The sequence below is a fragment of the Scyliorhinus torazame genome, chromosome 16 (assembly GCF_047496885.1).
Source record: "Scyliorhinus torazame isolate Kashiwa2021f chromosome 16, sScyTor2.1, whole genome shotgun sequence".
Lineage (NCBI taxonomy): Eukaryota > Metazoa > Chordata > Chondrichthyes > Carcharhiniformes > Scyliorhinidae > Scyliorhinus > Scyliorhinus torazame.
The window spans coordinates 39,396,322-39,420,171 of NC_092722.1; the positions used below are offsets into that span (position 1 = coordinate 39,396,322).

Sequence of the window (23,850 nt, forward strand, 5' to 3'; positions counted from 1 at the left end):
CTAGGTTTCTATTTATAGAACATAGAACATAACAGCGCAGTACAGGCCCTTCGGCCCTCGATGTTGCGCCGACCTGTGAAACCACTCTAAAGCCCATCTACACTATTCCCTTATCATCCATATGTCTATCCAATGACCATTTGATTGCCCTCAGTGTTGGCGAGTCCACTACTGTTGCAGGCAGGTTGCATTACATTCCACGCACTTACTACTCTCTGAGTAAAGAGCCTACCTCTGACATCTGTCCTATATCTATCTCCCCTCAATTTAAAGCTATGTCCTCTCGTGCTGGACATCACCATCCGAGGAAAAAGGCTCTCACTGTCCACCCTATCCAATCCTCTGATCATCTTGTATGCCTCAATTAAGTCACCTCTTAACCTTCTTCTCTCTCACGAAAACAGCCTCAAGTCCCTCAGCCTTTCCTCATAAGATCTTCCCTCCATACCAGGCAACATTCTGGTAAATCTCCTCTGCACCCTTTCCAATGCTTCCACATCTTTCCTATAATGCGGCGACCAGAATTGCACGCAATACCCCAAATGCGGCCGCACAAGAGTTTTGTACAGCTGCAACATGACCTCATGGCTCCGAAACTCAATCCGTCTACCAATAAAAGCTAACACACCGTACGCCTTCTTAACAACCCTCTCAACCTGGGTGGCAACTTTCAGGGATCTATGTACATGGACACCGAGAGCTCTCTGCTCATCCACACTGCCAGGAATCTTACCATTAGCCCAGTACTCTGTCTTCCTGTTATTCCTTCCAAAATGAATCACCTCACACTTTTCTGCATTAAACTCCATTTGCCACCTCTCAGCCCAGCGCTGCTGCTTAGCTATGTCCCTCTGTAACTTGTAACATCCTTCCGCACTGTCCACAACTCCACCGACTTTACTGTCACCTGCAAATTTACTCACCCATCCTTCTACGCCCTCCTCCAGGTCATTTTCAAAATGACAAACAGCAGTGGCCCCAAAACAGATCCTTGTGGTACACCACTAGTAACTAGACTCCAGTCTGAACATTTCCCATCAACCACCACCCTTTGTCTTCTTCCAGCTAACCAATTTCTGATCCAAACTACTAAATCACCCTAATCCCATGCCTCTGTATTTTCTGCAGTAGCCTACCGTGGGGAACCTTGTCAAACGCTTTACTGAAATCCATATACACCACATCAACTGCTTTACCCTCATCCACCTGCTTGATCACTTTCTCAAAAAACTCAACAAGGTTTGTGAGGCACGACCTACCCTTCACAAAACCGTGTTGACTATCTCTAATCAAATTATTCCTTTCCAGGTGATTATACATCCTATCTCGTATAAACCTTTCCAAGATTTCTTGAACACGGGGACAACAATTGCTATCCTCCAGTCTTCTGGCACTATTCCTATAGACAAAGATGACTTAAAGATCAAAGCCAAAGGCTCAGCAATCGCCTCCCTAGCTTCCCAGAGAATCCTAGGATAAATCCCATCCGGCCCAGGGGATTTATCTATTTTCACACTTTCCAGAATTGCTTACACCTCCTCCTTATGAACCTCAAGCCCTTCTAGTCTAGTAGCCTGAATCTCAGTATTCTCCTCGACAACATTGTCTTTTTCCTGTGTGAATACTGCTGAAAAATATTCATTCAGCATCTCTCCCATCTCCTCGGACTCCAAGCACAACTTCCCGCTATTGTCCTTGACTGGCCCTACTCTTACCCTAGTCATTCGTTTATTCCTGACATATCTATAGAAAGTTTTCGGGTTATCCTTGATCCTACCTGCCAAAGACTTCTCATGTCCCCTCCTGGCTCTTCTTAGCTCTCTCTTTAGGTCCTTCCTAGCTAACTTGTAACTCTCGAGCACCCTAACTGAACCTTCATGTCTCATCTGTACATAAGCCTCCTTCTTCCTCTTGACAAGTATTTTGACTGCTTTAGTAAACCACGGTTCCCTTGCTCGACCACTTCCTCCCTGCCTGACAGGTACATACTTATCAAGGACACGCAGTAGCTGTTCCTTGAACAAGCTCCACATATCCATTGTGCCCATCCCCTGCAGTTTTCCTCTCCATCCGATGCATCCTAAGTCTTGCCTCATCGCAGCATAATTGCCTTTCCCCCAGATATAACTTTTGCCCTGCGGTATATACCTATCCCTTTCTTTCACTAAAGTAAACGTAATCAAATTGTGGTCACTATCATCAAAGTGCTCACCTACCTCCAAATCTAACACCTGTCCTGGTTCCTTATCCAGTACCAAATCCAATATGTCCTCGCCTCTTGTTGGCCTATCAACATACTGTGTCAGGAAACCCTCCTGCACACATTGGACAAAAACAGACCCATCTAAAGTACTGGAACTATAGCATTTCCAGTCAATATTTGGAAAGTTAAAGTCCCCCATAACAACTACCCTGTTGCTTTCGCTCCTATCCAGAATGATCTTTGCAATCCTTTCCTCTACATCTCTGGAACTTTTCGGAGGCCTATAGAGAACCCCTAACAGGGTGACCTCTCCTTTCCTGTTTCTAACCTCAGCCCATACTACCTCAGTAGACAAGTCCTCATCAAACGTCCTTTCTGCCACCGTAATACTGTCCTTGACTAACAATGCCACCCCTCCCCCTCTTTTACCACCTTCCCTGAGCTTACTGAAATATCTAAACCCCGGCACCTGCAACAACCGTTCCTGTCCCTGCTCTATCCACGTCTCCGAAATGGCCACAATATCGAGGTTCCAGGTAGCAACCCATGCCGCAAGTTCACCCACCTTATTCCGGATGCTCCTGGCACTGAAGACACACTTTAAACCACCTTCCCGCCTGCCGGTACACTCCTGCAACTTTGAAACCTTACTCATGACCTCACTACTCTCAACCTCCTGTTTACTGGAGCTACAATTCAGGTTCCCAAGCCCCTGCTGAACCAGTTCAAACCCTCCCGAAGAGCATTAGCACATTTCCCCCCCCCCAGGATATTGGTACCCCTCTGGTCCAGGTGTAGACCATCCTGTTTGTAGAGGTCCCACCGACCCCAGAATGAGCCCCAATTATCCAGAAATCTGAAACCCTCCCTCCTGCACCATCCCTGTAGCCACGTGTTCAACTCCTCTCTCCCTATTCCTCGTCTCGCTATCACGTGGCACGGGTAACAACCCAGAGATAATCACTCTGTTTGTCCTTGATCTAAGTTTCCACCCTAGCTCCCTGAATTCCTGTCTTACATCCCTATCCCTACCTATGTCGTTGGTACCTATGTGGACCACGACTTGGGCTGCTCCCCCTCCCCCTTAAGGATCCCAAAAACACGATTTGTGTTTCAAAACTTATCTTTGTCCCCAAGTCATTTTTCGGGAAAGTCAATGGGTAGATCTCGGGGTTAGTGTGGACGGCAAGGCTCTGCGAGTACGGCGGGGGTTTCTGGAATGGGGTGAGTGTGTGTGTGGTTTTGCGGGGGGGGTGGATAGCCAAATTTGATAAATTGTTATTGGATTGCAAACATTGCGATGGTGAGGAAATGAGCCATGAGTCGGTTTGTGGATGGTGAAGGTGGCATCGTATAGGGGAACAAGTTGGAGGGCTTGGTTGTTGGTGCCTTTGCTGTTCTTGCCGGCCAGGTACTCCGTTAGCCCAGTGGTAGTGCCGCCTTTGAGGGTGTGAAGACAGTATAGGCAGCTCTTGAGGTTAGAGGGCATGTCATTGTGGGCGCCTATCTGTGCTGGTGAGATTGGAAGTCAAGTTCCAGGGATACGGCAAGTGGGGATTGAGCACTTCAGGGACCTGTTTATTCGGGGCAGATTTGTGGGGCTGGGGGAGTTGGAGGAACAGTACAAGTTACCCAAGGGGAATGGTTTTAGGTATCCGCAGGTTTGGGATTTTGTGAGGAGAGGGGTGCTGTCCGTCCCGGCATTGCCGCCTCCAGTGCTGCAAGATAAGCTTCTGTCAGAGGACGATATAGGGGAGGGGAAGATGTCGGATATTTACAAAGAACTGATGGCATGGCAGAGCGCCCTGGTGGAAGATATTAAGTGCAAATGGGAAGAGGAGCTAAAAGAGTTGGGGCTGGGACTTGCAGGGGGTGAATGCTTCCACATCGTGTATGACGTTAAGCCTCATCCAGTTTAAAGTGGTGCATAGGGCCCACATGACAGTGGTGAGGATGAGCAAATGTTTTGAGGGGATGGAAGATAGGTGTGGCAGGTGCGCGTTTGGGCCCGCAAATCACGTCCATATGTTCGGGCCGTGTCCAAAATTGAGGGGGTTGTGGCAGGTGTTATGTCCAAGGTTCCGGGTGTGGGGGTGGCTTCGAGTCAGGAGCTGGCGATATTTGGTGTGTCGGACGTCCGGGAGTACGAACCTTGGGGGGACGACCTGGCAATATTCCTGAGGCTGGAAAAGATCAGGTTCGCTCTGCGGGGATCGGTAAAGGGTTTCCCCCAGAGGAGGAAACCATTTATTGATTTTTTTTTTCCAAGAAGGATTGAGGGGTGAGCTTTGTGTGTGTGTGTGTGTGTGTGTGTGTGTGTGTGTGGGGGGGGGTCAAGGGGGTTCAAATGGGGAAGGCAGGGTGTGGGTCAGTGTCAGAGGGGCTGGAGGGTTGTGGCTGATTGTTGGGTTGAAGCAATGTTCTTCTGATGTTCTTTTGATATTCTGTGTATTTGTATAATTTCGTTGAAAAGCTTTGAATAAAACGATTTTGAAAAAAAAGAGCGACCCAGATGTAGTTTTGGCTGAGATATGCAGATGAATGGACAATGCAGTAGATCGTCAGAATGGATAAGGCAAAGTTTGATTCACTAAAACTGTGTGCGTCATTTTCATTAAGGGTTAGGTCATTCCGTGGCTATTTTGTAACCTCATCTGTAATTGCGGACATACAGAACTCGATGTAGAAAATAAGAACAATGAGAGTTACAAAGATGGTATAAATACATGACAGAAATGTGCATCTTTGAATAGCCTCAGAGCATTCTGAGAGTGCATTCACCTGTATACATGCTTGTTTTGACTAAATGTCTGCTTGATTTCGGACTCTGTGTCGAGTGTCTGTAGATACACCATAGTGTAGGACATTTTTAAAAACTCATTAATGGGACAAGGAGATTGCAGGCTAAGCCAATATTATTGCCCATCCCCAATTGCCCTCAAGAAAGTGGTGGGCTGCCTTCTTGAACCACTGTAGTCCATGTGGTGTAGGTACCCATACAGTGCTGTTAGGGAGGGAGTTCCAGGATTTTGACCCAGCGACAGTGAAAGAATGGCAATGTATTTCCAAGTCAAGATGTTGAGTGGCTTGGAGGGGAACTTGCAGGTGATGGTGTTCCCATGTTCCTGCTGTCCTTGACCTCCACGGAGGTAGCAGTCATGGGTCTGGAAGGTCCAAGGAGCCTTGGTGAGCTCCTACAGAGCATCTTGTAGATGGTACATACCGCTACTACTGTGTATTGGTGTTGACTGGTGTGAATGTTTGTGGAAGGGGTGCTAATCAGGTAGATTGCTTTGTCCTGAATGGTGTGGAACCTCTTGAATGTTGTTGGAGTTGCATTCATGCAAGCATGGGAGAGTATTCCATCACACTCCTCACTTGTCCCTTGGAGATGGTGGACAGGCTTTGAGGAGTCAGGAAATGAATTACTCACCACAAAATTCCTAGCCTCTGACCTCATGTAGACAAAATATTTTTGTGGCTAGCCCAGTTCAGTTTCTGGGCAATGGTAAGCCCCAAGTTGTTGATAGTGGGAGATTCAGCGCTGGTAATGCCATTGAATGTCAAGGAGCAATGGTTAGATTCTTTCTTGTTGGAGATAGTCATTGCCTGGCACTTGTGTGGCGCAAATGTTACTTGCAACTTGTCAGCCCAAGACTGGATATGGTCCAGGTCTTGCTGCATCTGGACATGGATTGCTTCAGTGTCTGAGGAGTTGTAAATGGTGCTGAACATCCCCATCAACAGGGCAGCATGGTGGCACAGTGGTAAGCACTGCTGCCTCACGACGCTGAGGACCTGGGGTCGATCCCGGCCCCGGGTCACTGTCCGTGTGGAATTTGCACATTCTCCCTGTGTTTGCATGGGTCTCACCCCCACAACCCAAAAAGATGTACAGGGTAGGTGAATTGGGTACTCTAAATCTATATTAAAAAAAAGAACATCCCCATCAACGAACATCTCCACCTGATCATACGATGGAAGGAAGGTCACTAATGAAGCAGCTGAAGATAATTGGGCCTAGGACAGTACCTTGTAGAACTCCTGCAGTGATGTCATGTAACTGAGATGATTTACCTCCAACAACAACAACCTTTGTGCCACATATGACTTCAACTAGCGGGGGGTTTGCCCCCTGATTCCCATTGACTTCAATTTTGCTAAGGCTCCTTGGTACCATACTCAGTCGAATACTACCTTGATGTCAAGGGCAGTCACTCTAACCTCACCTCTGGAGTTCAGTTCTTTGTCTATGGTTGAACCAAGGTTGTAACAAGGTCAGGAGCTAAGTGGCCCTGCTGGAACCCAAATTGAATGTCAGATCAGGTTATTGCTAAGCAAGTACGAGAGCACTGTTGATGATTATTTCCGTGGGTTTACAGATGACCAACCAGGGCTCCCCCAAATTTTAGGATGGAGATATTTGTGAAGCCTCCTCATCTAGTGAGTTAATTGTCCACCACCATTCAGGACTGGATGTGGCAGGACTACAGGCTTAGATCTGAACCATTGGTTGTGGACTTGTTTAGCTTTGTCTACCACTTGCCGTTTGGTTCTGTGTAGTAGGCTCACCAGGTTGACACCTCATTTTGAAGTAAGCCCAGTGCTGCTCCTGGCATGCCCTCTTGCAATCTTAATTGAACCAAAGTTGATCCCCTGACTTGGTGGTAAGGTAGAGTGGGGCACATGCTGGGTCATGAGGCTACAGATTGCGGTCGAGTACAATCCTGCTGTTGCTGATGGCCCACAGTGCTTCATGGTTGTCCTGTCTTGAGTTGCTAGTTCAGTTTTAAATTTATCTCATTTAGCATGGTGGTGCCACACAACATGGAGGGTTTCCCCAATGCAAAGACATATCTGCAGGCCAACAATAAGTCCTCCATCAAATGTTAGAACAATTGAGCTGCTGCTTCAGGGACTGGCAGTGGCTCCATGCGGCATGAACATGCTGTCCTCTCTCAGGGAGGCTGCACCCAGTGTCACACCAATACCACTCTGTCAGTGTCTTGCTGTTGCCTGTCAGTACCCAAGCCAGGAGGATACATTCTGCAGCCAGGACTTCTAGGTCAAAGCTGTTTGAGGTTCTCATCGAAGGCCACCTGCAGTCTCTTCCATCAAAAATCAGCAGCCTCCCATTAATCATGCTACTGCCACTGGGTGTAGCACCGCACAGAAGCTCTAGGACAGGCAAAGATACATGGTACTAAGGGAAGGCACAAAGGTGATTAGTTGACTTTTGTCTGTAATATGGTATGATTTTCTTTATAAATTTGGTTTTGAACATTTGGTTTTGTAGTGTCCTTTCCTTTTGCATTGTGGCCAAGCAGACAATGCGATGGTCAGTGACAGAGGGTAAGTAAGGTGTGAGACTAGTGGTCAATGGGGAATTGAGGTTGAAGTTGTACTCAGAGGAGTTCTTCATGGACGGTCCATTTGGAAGGTGCTGTCTAAATTACCTCCTCATTCCCTCTCCCTTGGCGTCATGCTCCTCAGCTGCTTGTGGTCTAGCTGGTGGCAAGGGTTGTCCCCTCATAATGGTGAAATTGTACAGCATGCAGAAGGCCACCATGAATCTTGACATCTGCTGAGTACTGCAGAGCACTGCCTGAGTGATAATAATAATCTAAATTAGTGTCACAAGTAGGCTCAGATTAGCACAGCAATGAAGTTACTGTGAAAATCCTCTAGTCGCCACACTATGGCGCCTGTTCAGGTACACTGAGGGAGAATTCAGAATGTCCAATTCACCTAACAAGCACGTCTTTCGGGACTTGTGGGAGGAAACTAGAGCACCTGGAGGAAACCCACGCAGACACGGGGAGAACGTGCAGACTCCGCACATTTACCCAAGCCAGGAATCGAACCCGGGTCCCTGGTTCTGTGAAGCAACAGTGCTAAACACTGTACTATCGTGCCGCCCAATCCGTGCCGCCTGATCCAGGCAGAGGAAGCATTGCTTCAGCATGTCAACAGTCTGTTCCATCACATTTCATATGGCAGCATAGCTTTCATTGTGCCGTACGTTATGCACCAGAGTCATCAGTCATGCCCAGTAGCCAGCCTTTAGCCTCCCATCATAATTCAAATGTAGCTAGCACGTTGGATGAAGACTTCATGACTGATAAACACCCATTTCTAGAAGTAATTGATTTGTGCAGTAATCTTGATGTCAGCAAAACATTTCTCAGAACCGGCCACATCACTCTCTGTAGATGTTTAGAACTATGGAAAGCACTGGCTCTTAGACTATAGATCCATTTTTCTATTAGTAAACCCACTGTAAACTCAGAATTGGTAGCGTTTTGGGGCCAAAATTCAAAGGAAGATCCTGTACTGATTTTATCGACTGGGTGGAGTGGCGGTACCTGGTTGAGGTTCTAGGAAGGTTTGGGCTGAAGTTTGTGGTGTGGGTGTGCCTGCTGTACGTGGACCCGGTGGCGAGTGTACGGACAAATGAGATGAGTTCATGAAGCTTCAGGCTGCACAGGAGAACTAGGCAGGGGTATCCGCTGTCGCCACTGTTGTTCGCTCTGGCGATAAAGCCCTTGGGGAAGGTCAGCAGAGTGGCAGACGATTACGAGGGAGAGTAGAGAACACTAGGTGTCGCTGTATGCTGACGACCTGCTGCTGTTCATATCAGACCCACTGGAGCGTATGGGGAGAATTATGGGCTTATTAGAGAGGGTTGGGGCAATCTTGGGCTGTAATTTGAATGTCGGAAAATGTGAGGTGTTTCTGGTGAATGAAGCGGGTTGGGGAGGCAATTTGGGGCTGTTGCCATTTAGGGTGGCCAGGGATAGGTTTAGGTATTTGGGGATCCAGGTAACAGGGGAGTGGGCAATGATGCACAAATGGAACCTGACAAAGTTGGTGGAGGAGGTAAGGGAGGACTTTGGAGATGGGATACGTTACACCTAACACTGGCGGGGTGAGTCCAGTTGGTAAAAATGAACATTCTGCCAAGATTCCTGTTAGTATTTGTATTCCAGACCTTCCCTATCTTCATTCCAAAGGCTTTTTTCTGGAAACTGGACGCAGCGATTTTGGAGTTTATTTGGGTGGGAAGGTATCTAGGGTGAAGAGGGCCCTACCACAGAGGCAGAGGCAGAAAGGGTAGCTGGCACTACCAAATCTGCTGCACTATTGCTGGGTGGTGAATATAGAGAAAGTGAAGCAGTGGTGGGAAGGAGAGAGGTCCAAATGGGTCTGGATGGAGGAAGAGTGCTGTAGGGGGTCCAGCCTGAGGGTCATGGTGATGGCGACGCTACCGCTGACACCGAGGAGGTATACCGAGAGCCCGGAGGTACAATCCTTATTAGGGTGCGGAACCAGTTGAAGAGGCACTTTAGGTTGGAGGGGATGTTGGTGTGAACACCACTGTGTGAGAACCATGGGTTCAAACCAGGAGGGACGGGTGGTATGTACAGGAGGGGAAGTGAGGTGGAGTTGGTGAGGGCGAGGGATTTATATTTGGAGGAGAGGTTCGCAAGTCTGGAAGAGCTGCGGTAGAGGGTAGAGCTCCCGAAGGGAGTGAATTTAGGTATTTACAAGTGAGGGACTTCGCACTGAAGGTGTGGAAGGGGTTTCCCAGGCTGCCGAAGTATGCCCTCTTGGAACGGTTGCTGCTTCCGGATGTGGAAGGGGCGGTAGGATTGGGGACATATACGGATGGCTAGGGGAGAAGGGGGGGGTACACAAGCGGTGAGGATCAAGGAGAAATGGGAGGAGGAATTAGGGGGTAGATAGGTTAGGGAGTGTGGAGTGAGGCGTTGCACAGGGTGAATTTGACTTCCTCGTGTGCGAGGACGAGTTTGATACACAGGTAGTACACAGGACACACATGACTCTGGCGAGGATGAGTGGGTTCTTCCAGGCGGTGGTAGATGAGTGTGAGAAGTGTGGGACGAGCAAACCACGCACATATGTTCTGGGGGTGTGGGAAGTTAGAGAGATACTGGGCGGGAGTGTTTGGGACGCTAGCAAAGATTCTGGGGGTAGAGGTCGGGCCGGATCCTATACTGGCAATTTTTGGGGTATCAAAAATGTTGGAGCTGATGGAGGGGAGGAAGGCCGATGTCATGGCCTTTGCCTCCCTGGTTGCCCGGTGAAGAGATTTTGCTGGAATGACGGTTGATAACGCTGCCGGGGGCGGCTGCCTGGCGAGGGGACCTGTACGACTTCCTCTGGTTGGAGAAGATTAAGTTTGAATTGAGGGGTTCAGTGGAGGGCTTTGAAGCGCGTTGGGGATTGTTTGTGACCGTGTTCGAGGAATTCTTTGTTGCACTGGGGGGCGAGGGGTTGGGGGGACTTGTACAGACTGTAAAATTGTGAGTTGGAGAGAATGTTCCCCAGATTATTTATGTTTTTGTATTTTTGAATATGTTTGGAATAAATTACATTTACAAAAAAAGGAATTGATGCCCAATGGGAAGAAAAAGCAGGACTGTGCCAGTCATGTGTGAGGGTAAGGAACGCACTGCCGTTGTCCCCACTGCATCCAAAGGAGTGACGTAAAATGCCGTGGCAACATCTGCATGTTGACTTTGCTGGTCCAGTCGAGGGGCTCATGTTCATGGTCGTTGGAGACGCACACTCAAAGTAGCGTGAGGTGGTCTTAATGAAATCAACCACTGCAGAATAAACCATTGAGAAACTTGACGAGATCGTCGTGAGATTTGCAAAACCAGAGCAGATCACGAGTGACAATGGGCCACAGTTTACCCAAGAGCTCGAAAACTACTTAAGAGGTGTGGAGTTCAACATATTAAGTCAGCACCTTAGCACCCATCCATGAATGGTTTAGCTGCGAGAGGTTTGTCCAATCCTTGAAACACACACTGAAGGCTTCAGAAGACCAAGGTTCACTTCAGTGCCATGTGGACATGTTTCTAGCAAAATACTGAAAGACGACACGTGCGACTACACAAAGTTCACCAGTGTTGCTATTGATGAAAAGGAAGCTGAGGACTACCTTTGATTTACTCTTGCCAGAGGAGGCATCTGACATAGTAGAGCAAAACCAAGTCACAGATCTTGAGAGAAGAAAGTAACTCAAGGAAGTACTGGTTTCAACAAGGAGAACAAGTATTAATGCGCAGCCACAGCACTAGTGAGAAGTAGGTCCCTGCCACGGCACTGGTATAGACTGGCCCAATATCCTACACAGTCCAAACGACAAACTCATGTGGAGATGCCACCCGGATCAATTATTGTCAACACAGGTTTGTGTGCCAGTGCCAGAACTCCCTCAAGAGATAACAGTCTCCGTTACATCTGACTGCGTAACTTATCATTCATCTACAGAAGAAGAGATTACATCAGAAGTACTGCTAAGGGTGGCACCGTGGTTAGCACTGGGACTACGGCACTGAGAACCCGGGTTTGAATCCCGGCCCTGGGTCACTGTCCGTGTGGAGTTTGCACATTCTCCCCGTGTCTGCATGGGTTTCACCCCCACAAATCAAAGATGTGCAGGTTAGGTGGATTGGCCACGCTAAATTGGCCCTTAATTGGAAAAAAAATAATTGGGTACTCTAAAATAAAAATAAAAAGAAGTAACTGCTACTACTAGTCTTTCCTTGGAATAAGAAACTGTAATGCCTTCCAGGGTAGAGACATCTACTGGAGAATCTGAAACTACATCTGAGGTAGAAAAGTACAAAGTCCCATAAGTACACAGGCAACCAATGAGAAATAGAAGCCCACCTGACTGTCTATCGTATAGACTGTGTTATTACAATGTAATCATACGATGTATAGAGGCGTAAGTGACTTAGTTATTAGTTGTGTTGGACCTGAGAAGTAATGCTGAGGATGTTGTAGATGTAGGTTATTGTAGTTGCGTGCAATGTCTCTTTAAGATCCGAGTCATGTGACTGAAAAATAATAATTGCTTATTGTCACAAGTAGGCTTCAATGAAGTTACTGTGAAAAGCCCCTAGTCGCCACATTCCGGCACCTGCTGGCATTTTTCTGCATTGCAAGCCAGCTATTTAGCCCACTGTGCTAAACCAGCCCAGTGATGACTTACGTGATGTCATTGGCTACTTTGTAGGCTTTTAGCGAGTCTAGAGTCAAACCTTGTATAGAGGCGACCTATTCAATAAACCTCTGTTAATTTTGTATCAAACCCACGTCCTTCTGCAGTGCCATTTAATTTGTAGTGTTAAGACTAAAGATACAACAAACATGAGTTGCCAACAAGTGGTAAGAACTCATTAATACAGCACAATTAATATAAAAGTCAGAGAGAAAGCACGGACTGCTGTTACTATACAGTTCCACAGGCTCTCACTATTCTTTATACATAACATTAGATGGTGAATTTTGCAAGTTATTTGATCGCAGAAACTATCACACTTTCTAGTAAAGATCAGAGCAATTATGAACAGAACCCAGAACAGATACCCTACTTGATTATTTATTTTGCAACTGCAGTTCGACCAGAGCACTCTAACTGCTGTGCTGATCGAGATCCACCACCTCACTGCTTGGACTTTTCGGACTTAATATATAATTCAATTAATGCACCTAACCACTCGCAAGCATCAAAAGAAGCTAACAGCAGCAATCTTTAAAATGTTTTGTTCTGCTACAAATACCTTAGCCCTGTTGTTCGCCTCTTCCAGTTGCAATTCTAGGGTTTGTTTCTGCTGTGAAGAATTCTTCTGTTCTGAATCGAGACAACTCTGCATCTGACTCATTTCCAGCTTCAGAGCTTGCAGCTGCACCTAAAAGTGAAGTCAGTCATAGAGCCACAGTCACATTTATTGTTGTGAATGGACAGTAAGATAGTAATCCAGAATAGGGCTTGAATGTTCACTTGATTCTAGTGCTTAGTGTGGGAATTCTGTATTAGCATAAGTACCATGAGCTGCATTTTCCGTGTTTCGGTGGGGGTGCAGGTTAGGTGGGGTTGTGGGCATCGGGCGGGGGAGTGGGCCTAAATCGGTGCAGACTCGATGGGCCAAATGGCCTCCTTCTGCACTGTAGGAATTCTATGACCCCATGAATCAGGGGGCTGGTTTAGCACAGGGCTAAATCGCTGGCTTTGAAAGCAGACCAAGGCAGGCCAGCAGCACGGTTCAATTCCCGTACCAGCCTCCCCGAACAGGCGCCGGAATGTGGTGACTCGGGGCTTTTCACAGTAACTTCATTGAAGCCTACTTGTGACAATAAGCGATTTTCATTTCATTCAGATTAAATAGATTTAATGCAGGCTGAATATTTCATAATAAGTTATAGAAAACGCTTACTCATTTATATATTAGTAGAACTAAGAAACCAATAGAAATTAATTAATGAGGCAATACAAAATGCAAGTAAATCAAACTTTAAAAAACATGCAGCGAGAAAGTTTAAGGCAACAACGAGAAAAATGCACAAACCTCCAAAATATGTAAACAGACAAGCGGAGAAACAAAGAGGGAAGTAAAAATGAGCACATATAAAGAAATTAGTTAAAACGTAATATAGGAATATGAGTTTAGAACAAGAAGATGCAAATCGATTGAAACTGAGAACTAGCATGCCGAATCCTTACTTCCTACAGGTATTCACTGGAGAAGACATGAGCAGAATGCTGCTTGGATGCTAGAAAACCCACGAGGATAGTATATCTATGCATAAAGTCTTTATAAAAATCAACATGGAAGGTTGCTAAACATGCAGTGGGTAGCTTGGGTAAAATGTGAGAGATGAATAAAAATTGGCTGAAAAATAGCAACTAGCAAGCACACGTTTGGGTGGTGATGACACCAGGCCATTTTTACCTCGCTCAAAACTCTTTCACTAAAAACCAATCAAATTCGGGTCCATAGATTCAGAGATTTCAAGATCAAATTTTCAGATTACAATTAAACCTGAGTTTTTAAAAATGTATTCATGGGAATCATTGGTAAGGCCAAGGTGAAGTCATTCCCACAGTGTTCTTAAGGAGAGGCTTCCAGGGGAGGTGGAAAGATTCATTCTTCTTGGAGACGGTTAGTGCCTACTATTTTGTGGTCACGGTGCGAGATGGCAGGGTTTAGAGCACTCAACATGGGGTAAAAGGTGTGCTTGATGGCTGCAAGAGATTTTGGAAGCTGGAAACCAATTACTGGTGGGGAGTGGAAAGGTGGGTGAAAGGATCAGTGTTTTAATGATGGGACATCACCCTCATGATTTTCCCAATTTGAATTAACGAAAATTAAAATTCAGAAGGGGTAATATCCTCAACTGAAATATAGTAATTTGCGCTTATGGTCAAGGAATTTCAAAGTTCGCCCCCGGACTGACATAAAGCTGAGGAAGATTATTTATATATTGACTTTAATAACTTCTCTTTCGTGGGGTTCTTTGTTTAGACACTAGTCATAGCACCCAACTTTTTAACAGAAGAGACAGTAAACCCATAAAAGTTCAACTTGGGAGTTGAGCTTTGGCTCTTTGTGGCTCTTGCGTGCAGCTATGATACCAAATAAGAGTCTGAGAAAAATGCTTCAAGGTCTGCTGGTTGTTTGCACCTTGTAAGGACTACTCCCCACAAAAAAGCTTTTGCCATATTAGGGAATGATGCAAGATCATGGTCTGAATGATTTTTTTTTATCCATTCGCTCATGAGATGTGGACATTTATTGCCCAGCCCTGAGGGTATTTAAGAGTCAACCACATTGCTGTGAATCTGGAGTCGCATATAGGCCATACGGGGTAAGGATGACAGATTTCCTTCAAAAGGACATTTGTGAACCAGATGGGTTTTTACGACAATTGGCAATGGTTTCATGGTCATCATTAGACTTTTAATTCCATATTTTTACCGAATTCAAATTTCCCATCTGCCATGGTGGGATTTGAAGCCAGATCCCCAGAGCAATATCCTGGATCTCTGGATTACGGATCCAGTGATAATATCACTACGTCGCTGCCTCCCCTAGCGGGTTTGGGACATTTTCATGATCTTCTGTCTGAATTGGAACAACAGGACATCTACAGTGCAACCTACATGAGTAATGGTGTCTTCCACTTGTTCCTTGGAATGAATTAGGTCATTCAGCTGTTTCTGTATGTTGCACACTTCTTGGTTGAGGTGCTGGTTATCCTGTTGGCTACATGCCAGTTGTTGCCGAATGGTATAGTTTTCCTGCGTGACAAGTTTGTTCTCCTGCTGGCTGCTGTGGAGCTGCTGCCGTATGTTGCACATCTCCTGGTTCGCAGACTGGCTGCCCTGCTGGTTGTTACACAACTGCTGCCGTAACACATGATTGTCCTGGTTCAGTTGCTGGCTTTCCTTTAGCATTGCACTGTACTTCTGCTGCCAAGATTCCAGCTTTTTGCCAGAAGAGTCAGTTCCCTGGTTACTGAGGCACAGAATGTTATGGAGAAGTGATTAGTACAACATTCTCAGAATCCTACAATGTTTCAATGACATTCAAAAGAAGCTGGAGGAACAGTGCCTCCTCTTGAGTAAGAAACAACTGTACTAAAACTTACAAAAGGGAATGAAGGAAGAGTTGACTGGTGGGGACTGGGAAAGGAATTCAACAGAAATGTTGGTTGATCAACAATGGCAGACATTTATGAAAATAGCTCATGACTCACAACAAAGATATATCCCAGAAAGGAAAAAGGATTCATGGAAGGGGATATATCAACCATGGTTAACCAAGGAAATGAAGGATAATATTAAACTGATAGAAAAAACATACAATGTGGCAAAGATTAGTGGTGAGCCGGAGTAGTGGAAATGTTTTAAAAACCAAAAAAAAAAGGACCAGAAAATAAATAAAGAGGGAGAAGATAAACATGAGGGTAAACCAGCAAGTAATATAAAAACAGACATGATGTGGAGATGCCGGCGTTGGACTGGGGTGAGCACAGTCTGAAGTCTTACAACACCAGGTTAAAGTCCAACAGGTTTGTTTCGAATCACTTCAAAAGTGTTTCAAATCACTTTCAAAAAACGGACAGTAAGAGCTTCTGTAACTACATAAAAATGGAAGGGGAAGTGCGGCACAGTGGCGTAGTGGAGCTCACTTTGCTGCCTCACGGCGCCAAGGACGGTTTGATCCTGGCCCTGGGTCACTGTCCGTGTGGGGTCTGCACATTCTCTCATGTCTGTGTGGGTCTCACCCCCACCCAACCCAAAGATGTGCAGGATAGGTGGATTGGCCACGCTAAATTGCCCCTTAATCGGATTTTAAAAAAAGAATTGGGTACTTTAAATTTATTTTAAAACATGGAAGAGAAAGGACAAAGTGAAGAAAGGACCCTTAGAGAATGAGACTGGGGAAACAATAATAGGGAACTAGGAATGGCAGAGGAGTTCAATAAATACCTTGCATCCATCTTCAAAGTGGCAGACACTAATAGCATTCCAAATAAAATGGAATAGTGTGAACAATGGGAACTATTGTCAGCAGGTCGCAAATCACACCACAGGCGCAGGGGGCATAGGGGCTGGTGGGAGGGTGGGGGGCTAACATCCTGCCCAATAACTATCACTGGAGAAAATGTACTAGGAATACTAATAGGGCTAAAGGCCTTTAAGTCCCCTGGACCAAATGGGTTGCATGCGAGGCCATCAAAGGAAGTAGCTGCTGAGATAGTGAATACACTGGTATCAGAATCCTTAAATTCTGGAGAAGTCCAAACTGCCACTGTTCAAAAAGGGGAGAAGGCATAAAACAGGTTATTGTAGGTCGTTTAGCTTCACATTTGTCATTGGGGAAGAGTTAAGAGTCTGTTGTGAAGGACTTAATAGTAGAGCATTTAAAAATACATAATATACAATCATGCAGAGTCATGAAGGGGAAATCATGCCTGACAAATGTATTAGAATTCTTTGAGGTGGTTATGAGCAGGAGATATAAAATACTTGGTTTCCCAAAAAGCATTTGATAAGGTACCGTACAAAAGGCTACTTAATAAGGTAAGAGCCCATAGTATTGGGGTAGTATGAATAGAGGATTGCCTAACGAATGAAAGACAGACAATTGGGATAAGAGGGGCATTTTCAGGATGGCAACTTGTAACTAGTGCAATGTCTCCGGGGTCAGTGTTGGGACCACAGTTTTTTTTACAATATATATCAATGACTTGGACAAGGGAAGTGAATGCACTTTTGCAAAGTTTGCAGATGACATAAAAATAGGTGGGGAGGCAAGTAGTGATGATGACAAGAGTGGGATATAGATAGGTTAAGTGAGTGTCAAAAACTTAGCAGATGGAATAAAATGTTATGAAAATGTGAAGTTATGCACTTTGGTCAGAAGAATAAAGGAATTGAATATTATTTAAATGGGGGCCCTCGTGCATAAATCACAAAAAGCTAGCATGCAGGTTCAGCAGGTTATAGGGAAGGCAATTGGAATGTTGGCTTTTATTTCAATGGGAATAGAGTATAAAAATAGGGTAGTCTTGCTAGAACTATACAAGGCACAAGTTAGACCACACCTGGAATACTGTGAACGGTTTTTGTCCCCTTAGCTAAGGAAAGATGTACTGGCATAGGAGGCAGTCCAGAGAAGGTTCACTGGGTTGATTCTAGTAATGGAAGGGTTTTTTATGAGGAGAGCTGGAATAGGTTGGGCTTGTACTAATTGGAGTTTAAAAGAGTGAGAGGCAACCTATTGAAACATACAAGTTTCTCTGGAGGCTTGGCAGGATCTAAGCTGATCTTCCGGTTGTGGAAGAGTCGAGGACCAGAGGGCATAATCTCCAAGTAAGGGGTCATCCGTTTAAGACAGAGATGGGAGGAATTTCTTCTCACAGAGGGTTGTAGAGGCTGTGTCATAAAGTATGTTCAAGGCTGATGTAGACAGATTTTTAATCAGTAAGGGAATCATGGGTTATGGGGATATGGCAGGAAACTGGAGTTGAGGATATCAGATCAGTCATAATCTCATTGCATGGCGGAGCAGACTCGATAGGCTGAATGGCTTACTTCTGCCCCAACGTATCAATCAGTCAGTTTAGTAGATTCTGGACTCAACATGGAGTCCACATCATAACCTCTGCTCCCATTTTTAGCAACAGTCAGTGCTAGAAATAATTCTGCTGTTGCCATTCATGCCTTTTCTGGACACATCTTGGGTATATTCTTGTGGATTTGAGGGGGTTCTCGCTGGCCAGCTAGAGTCTGCAAGAGCCTGCATCTTGTTCCACTCACGTACTTGTTAGGCAGTGGTGGACTGTTCCCTGCTTTCAAGGACCCTGGGCGGGCAGAAATCCCAACAGCTGAGAGCTGTTGGTCAATCAGAGGTCTGCAGCTGTATTGAATAGCGGTGCCATGGCGGAAGCGGCGGTTGCTACTACTACAACACCTAAACTACAAGTGAATTATGATGGGAGGGGGTGTCACAGGGTGAGGGTTGCTGGGTGGGGTGGGGGTGGAAAGAGGTTGGCTGGCAGGGACCCCACCCTCCTGCCTGATTGAATGGTTCCCTCCCCACTCAACCAAACTGACCACAGGAGAAGGCACAAGATTCAATTAAGCTTCAATGGTGTCAATTGAGTGCTCTGCAGATTAATGTAGATAAATCTAAAGAGCTACTTTCATATAGCAATGGGCTGTATATGTGAACCTCTGTGCATCAATGGTCAACTGGTAGAGGTGGTAGAGTGTTTCAAGTATCTCATAAAATATATAGAACAGAAGCTAAGCTTCACAGAGAATACCAACTGTACCGTTAAAAAGGCTGGTCAGCGTCTGTTTTTAATTAGGAAACTGGAAGGGTTTGGAGTGGATCAAAATGTTTTAGAGAAGGTATACAAAAGTCTGTTAGAGTATTTTAGCATTCAACATGACAAACTGGTATGGTAACCCGAGTGTGAAATGCAAAAGAAAGCTGACCAGAATTGACAACATTGCAGGCAAAATCATTGGCAGACTTTAGATATAGCTCGCTAACTTATTTAACAACGCAGGTAAAAGGAAAGCTCAGGCTATTCTCAGTGATCCCTCCCACACTTTATTTCACCAGTTTTGGCCTCCTTCGGGCTGGCATTTTAGAATGCCTACTGCCAGGAAAAATCTGTTCAAGAGGTTCCCAGAGCCCATAACCTTACTAAATAACAATGTAAATTTAACCTACTGTTTTTATTTATTTTAACTGCAGTGTGCTTTAATGGCAGAGTGTAATGTGTTACGTTTGTATAGTATGGATGTATATTATCGAGGCGCAAATGTGTAAATGGAGGTATGCATGAAATATTCACTGTTTTAAACTAATGATTGTGTGTTGTACTGGAGGTAAAGGCAAAGACAAATTTCACTTTTGCGTGATCAATTAATCTCTATTCTACCACTTGTTTCTTTACTTATCCCATTACCATCCCTTTTCACCTTGCACCATCATCCCTTTTGACATTTTATCACTCCTGTCTTCCACAAAGTCATAGACTTTCATATTTGCTTTTTTTCTCCTCCCCCCTTTATACTTACTTAAATGAAACCTGTTCCAGATGTAACATTTTTCAATTCTGATGAGAAATCACTGACCTCGAGCATTAACTATTTCTCTCTCCACAACTGGTATTTGGCCTTCTGAGTATATCCAACACTGTCTGTTTATATTTCAAACTTACAGAATCTGTAGTATTTTCCCTTTGTATTAGTATAATATTCATCTGGCTTTGGCACTTTTGCCACAGGAGAGAAGTGCTATATTTTTGTTTAGCTCCTTTAGTTTTCTCCGATCTCTATGTTCTTCCTGTGATCAGGTACAGGAACGCTGCCTGAGGTTTAGGGCAGGACTTTCCTTCTAGGGTTGGGAAATCAACATTGGGACCTTTCCTGCAGTTGGGGTGGGGGGTAGTCAAAGCTTGCAATTTTTTGCCAGGGAGGGCTACTAATTTGCTGGAGAGCAAGTGGGGTGGTCAATTAGCAGCCAGGGGAACGGAAACAGGAATGAGATGCAGGCCCTGTTTTTTCATCAAAATTACAGTGCAGAAAGAGGCCATTCAGCACATCGAGTCTGCACCGGCCCTTGGAAAGAGCACCCTACTTAAGCCTCACGCCTCCACCCTATCCCCTTTATTCCCGTAACCCCAACTAACCTTTTCGGACACGAAGGGCAATTTAGAATGGCCAATCCACCTAAACTGCACATCTTTAGACTATAGGAGGAAACCGGAGCACCCGGAGGAAACCCACGCACACACGGGGAGAACGTGCAGACTCCGCACAGACAGTGACCCAAGCCAGGAATCGAACCTGGGACCCTGGCGCTGTGAAGCAACAGTGCCAACCACCGTGCTACCATGCTGCACATCGTGGCAGTCATTCAAGGTTTTTTAAAAAGTCTTATGGATGTTTACAGGCAGCACGGATTGTGGATAGCACAATTGCTTCACAGCTCCAGGGTCCCAGGTTCGATTCCGGCTTGGATCACTGTCTGTGCGGAGTCTGCACATCCTCCCAGTGTGTGCGTGGGTTTCCTCCGGTTTCCTCCCACAGTCCAAAGATGTGCAGGTTAGGTGGATTGACCATGATAAATTGCCCTTAGTGTCCAAAATTGCCCTTAGTGTTGGGTGGGGTTACTGGGTTATGGGGATAGGGTGGAGGTGTTCGACCTTAGGTAGGGTGCTCTTTCCAAGAGCCGGTGCAAGACTCGATGGGCCGAATGGCCTCCTTCTGCACTGTAAATTCTATGATGATTATAGCGCCAGGCAAGCGGCTTCAATTCCGGCCTTGGGAGACTGTCTGTGTGTGCAGTTTGCACTTTCTCCCTATTTCCTCCGGGTGCTCCAGTTTCTTCCCACAGTCCCGCAGTCTAAAGATGTGCAAGTTAGGTGGGTGTTATGGAGATATGGGGATAGGGCAGGGGAATAGGAAGGGGGAAGTGGGCCCAGGAAGGGTACTCTTTCAGAGGGTCGGTGCAAACTTGATGGGCCGAATGGCCTCCTTCTGCACTGTAGGAATTCTACAGAAAAGAAGCAAATACCAGAGGAAGTTAAGTAATTTACCTATGCAAGGACACATTCTAAACACTTAAAATTCAGGCAAGGTGATAATGGAACTGTACTCAAAGGATAAAGATCACACATTTAAAGCATGACTTGCATTTTTACAGATGATGTCACTCTTGGTACCAGCTGTGAACTCCGTCTTCTGAGCCAGAAATGGGGATGCTATTCTATGAGCCAAACTGACATGCACAATCCTTCATTCGTGTAATCTCGAACAAGCCAATGCTTATTCATTTATTTTTCTATTTTTTCAATTAAGCGGCATTTTAGCATGGCCAATCCACCTACCTTGCACATCTTTTTGGGTTGTGGGGTGAGCTGCCATGCCGCCCAAGCGAATGGTTATTATGTGGTATGTAAAATAGCAGCAACCCCAGAATTCATGCAAAGGAAGATGGACCAAAAAGCAAGATAGGTGTGAAAAGGATTATTTAGTAAACTTCTTGAAGGTTGCTCCAGTGTAGCCTTGTTTACTAATTTAATCCATATTAGAGTAATGACATGTTTCTGCTGTGTCGCTAATTGACTGAGAACTACAGGAGAATATTTGACTGCAGCCAATTAATTATACAGCACAACTATTTTCTCAGTGAGACACTGTTAGAAGCTATTAGCTCAAGTTTTACTTTAAAAAGAATTTCACAAAACTACAAAGGTCTTTTGTTTTGGGCAGGACAGATAGATGTCATTTTCTTATTCCTGATTTTGTACTCAATTACAGTACGTACTATGCACCGCTTTGTTCGCTCTGGAGTTTACATATGGCATTCTTCAATTCTGCTATCTGGCATTGGTATCCCTCTGCCATTTCTTTCCAATTGTTGTTTGGTGTCCCTTGACAATTCTTGGACAATTCTCGGTAATCCTCCAGCACCTTTTTGAGCTAATAAATAAACCAAGAGGTTAGATTAACACTTACTGATCCTGAGTTATAACAGTTGACAGAAAAAAAAAGACAGCAAATGCAAAACCTTTTCAATCTGACTGCTGTGGAATGGCTCATTCACAGCTTTGCATTCACCCATCAATGTAACAGAGCAACAATTCTTACACTTGTGCTGGGATCACTGATCAATTGATATGGTTTATATCTGCACTTGATCAACACAACAGGGGAGATATTGCTTCTCATGCACGACTGACACAAATTGGTCCATTTACAATATAACTTAGAATATATAGCTAGAATGAGCCTTGGAGCAAATCTCAAGATTGAGAACAGTGGTTTGCACTGCTCTGCATGGACTCACAACATGTAGGAGTAAGGGAGCGATCAACCTACGTGGCTGAATTTTGTGGGATCAATTGAACATTAACTGTCAAGAGGGTAGTTCGTCCGGCATATATGGACAGATTTTGGGGGAGGAGTTGCTCTGAGTGAAGCGGGCAAAGGCCAAATGGGAGAAGGAGATGTGACCCATAGCCCCCCCCCCCCATACTTCATCGGCCTTTCCTCTGTAGCCACTTAAATTGGCCAACTCCCGATTCAAAATGGCGAACGGCAAAGGCTGATGGGAAAGTCAGCCAACAAGACAAATACCAGCAGCTGCAGGTTTGCTGTGTATTTACCTCTGGAAAGGCCAGACAATATCGATACCAGCGACCATCAGCATAACAAAGTAACAGCCATCTGCAAACTGATGAGCAATCCCCGGGAACAATAAGCAACATTTTGGACACACAAAGCAAAGCCAGACTCTTCGGCGCCAGCAGGAGCCAACACAAAGGAGGTGAACGAGCACCTCAAGACAGCCCATCGATCAGGGAACTGCTCCAGTATTGGAGAAAATCAAACCAAGCGATTGGGACAAAGTCCAATCATTTGGGACCAGGTACAGGGTCTGCCCCAAAAGGCGGGAAGCCCCTGGGGACTATAAGAGTTAAGCCCCAAGTTCAAATCGCTCTCTTCACCTGCCCTTCACCTGCTCTTCACTCTCCTCTTCCTGCCCAGGTCACCCAGCAACAAGAACCAACATTGACCGTGACCGGTGCAGTGAAGACCGACAATCGTAAGTCTTAAATTCAACGCTCGCTACGAGATGGGCGCTCCTAGCTACCAATCCGTACCAACTTCGAATCCCGCAGACTCAGAACCCGAACGAAAGGCCATTTTTGTTCCCCTGACCTGGTGGGCCAGTCCAAAGTTAAGTATAGGCCTGTTAGTTATAGAAGTAGCTTAGACGTAGAATTTGTGCATGAGTAGTGATTACAGTGTATAATAAATGTGCTTTGATTGAAATCTTACTAATCGGTGTATTGGATTATTGATCATTACTCGGACTTGAACCTCGTGGCGGTATCATAAAGATACCTGGCGACTCGAGAGCAGAGGTAATAAAACAGAGCAATTGAACTAAGGCAAAGTTAGCAACAGCCCCCCCCCCCCATTTTGTTGTCGGGCTCCATCTTGGGCCTTGTCTTCGTCGTAGATGCTGTAGGCCCTCTTTCGTTTTAGATTTGATACTGTTGCCCCTATGGCTTTGTTTGGCCGTCTTGGTCTTTTTCTGTGTCCCCTTCTGATGTTCCTCCCTTGCTGCCTCACTGCTCCCCTCTTTGTTCCTATCTGCTCTGTGTGGTCCTATCTGCCTTCACTGGCCCCACCACCCCCTCCCTTCCTATCCACTATTGGCCTTGAAGAGGTCTTGGAACAGACTGATGAATAGCCCCCATGCTTTGTGGAAGCCCTTGTCCGACCCTCA

At 45.6% G+C, this 23,850-nt stretch overlaps 1 protein-coding gene across 5 annotated transcripts in view; it reads right to left on the minus strand.

Annotated features, from left to right (window-relative positions):
* Positions 1 to 23,850, minus strand: part of ccdc30 (coiled-coil domain containing 30) — a 198,045-nt gene that overhangs the window by 65,607 nt on the left and 108,588 nt on the right. For all 5 annotated transcript variants that reach the window (XM_072478351.1, XM_072478352.1, XM_072478353.1 and 2 more), the window contains 3 exons: positions 21,880 to 22,034; positions 15,186 to 15,540; positions 12,805 to 12,933 (listed from right to left, as the gene is read on the minus strand). In XM_072478351.1, coding sequence (XP_072334452.1) covers positions 12,805 to 12,933; positions 15,186 to 15,540; positions 21,880 to 22,034 — 639 coding nt within the window. The remainder of the gene's footprint in view (positions 1 to 12,804; positions 12,934 to 15,185; positions 15,541 to 21,879; positions 22,035 to 23,850) is intronic.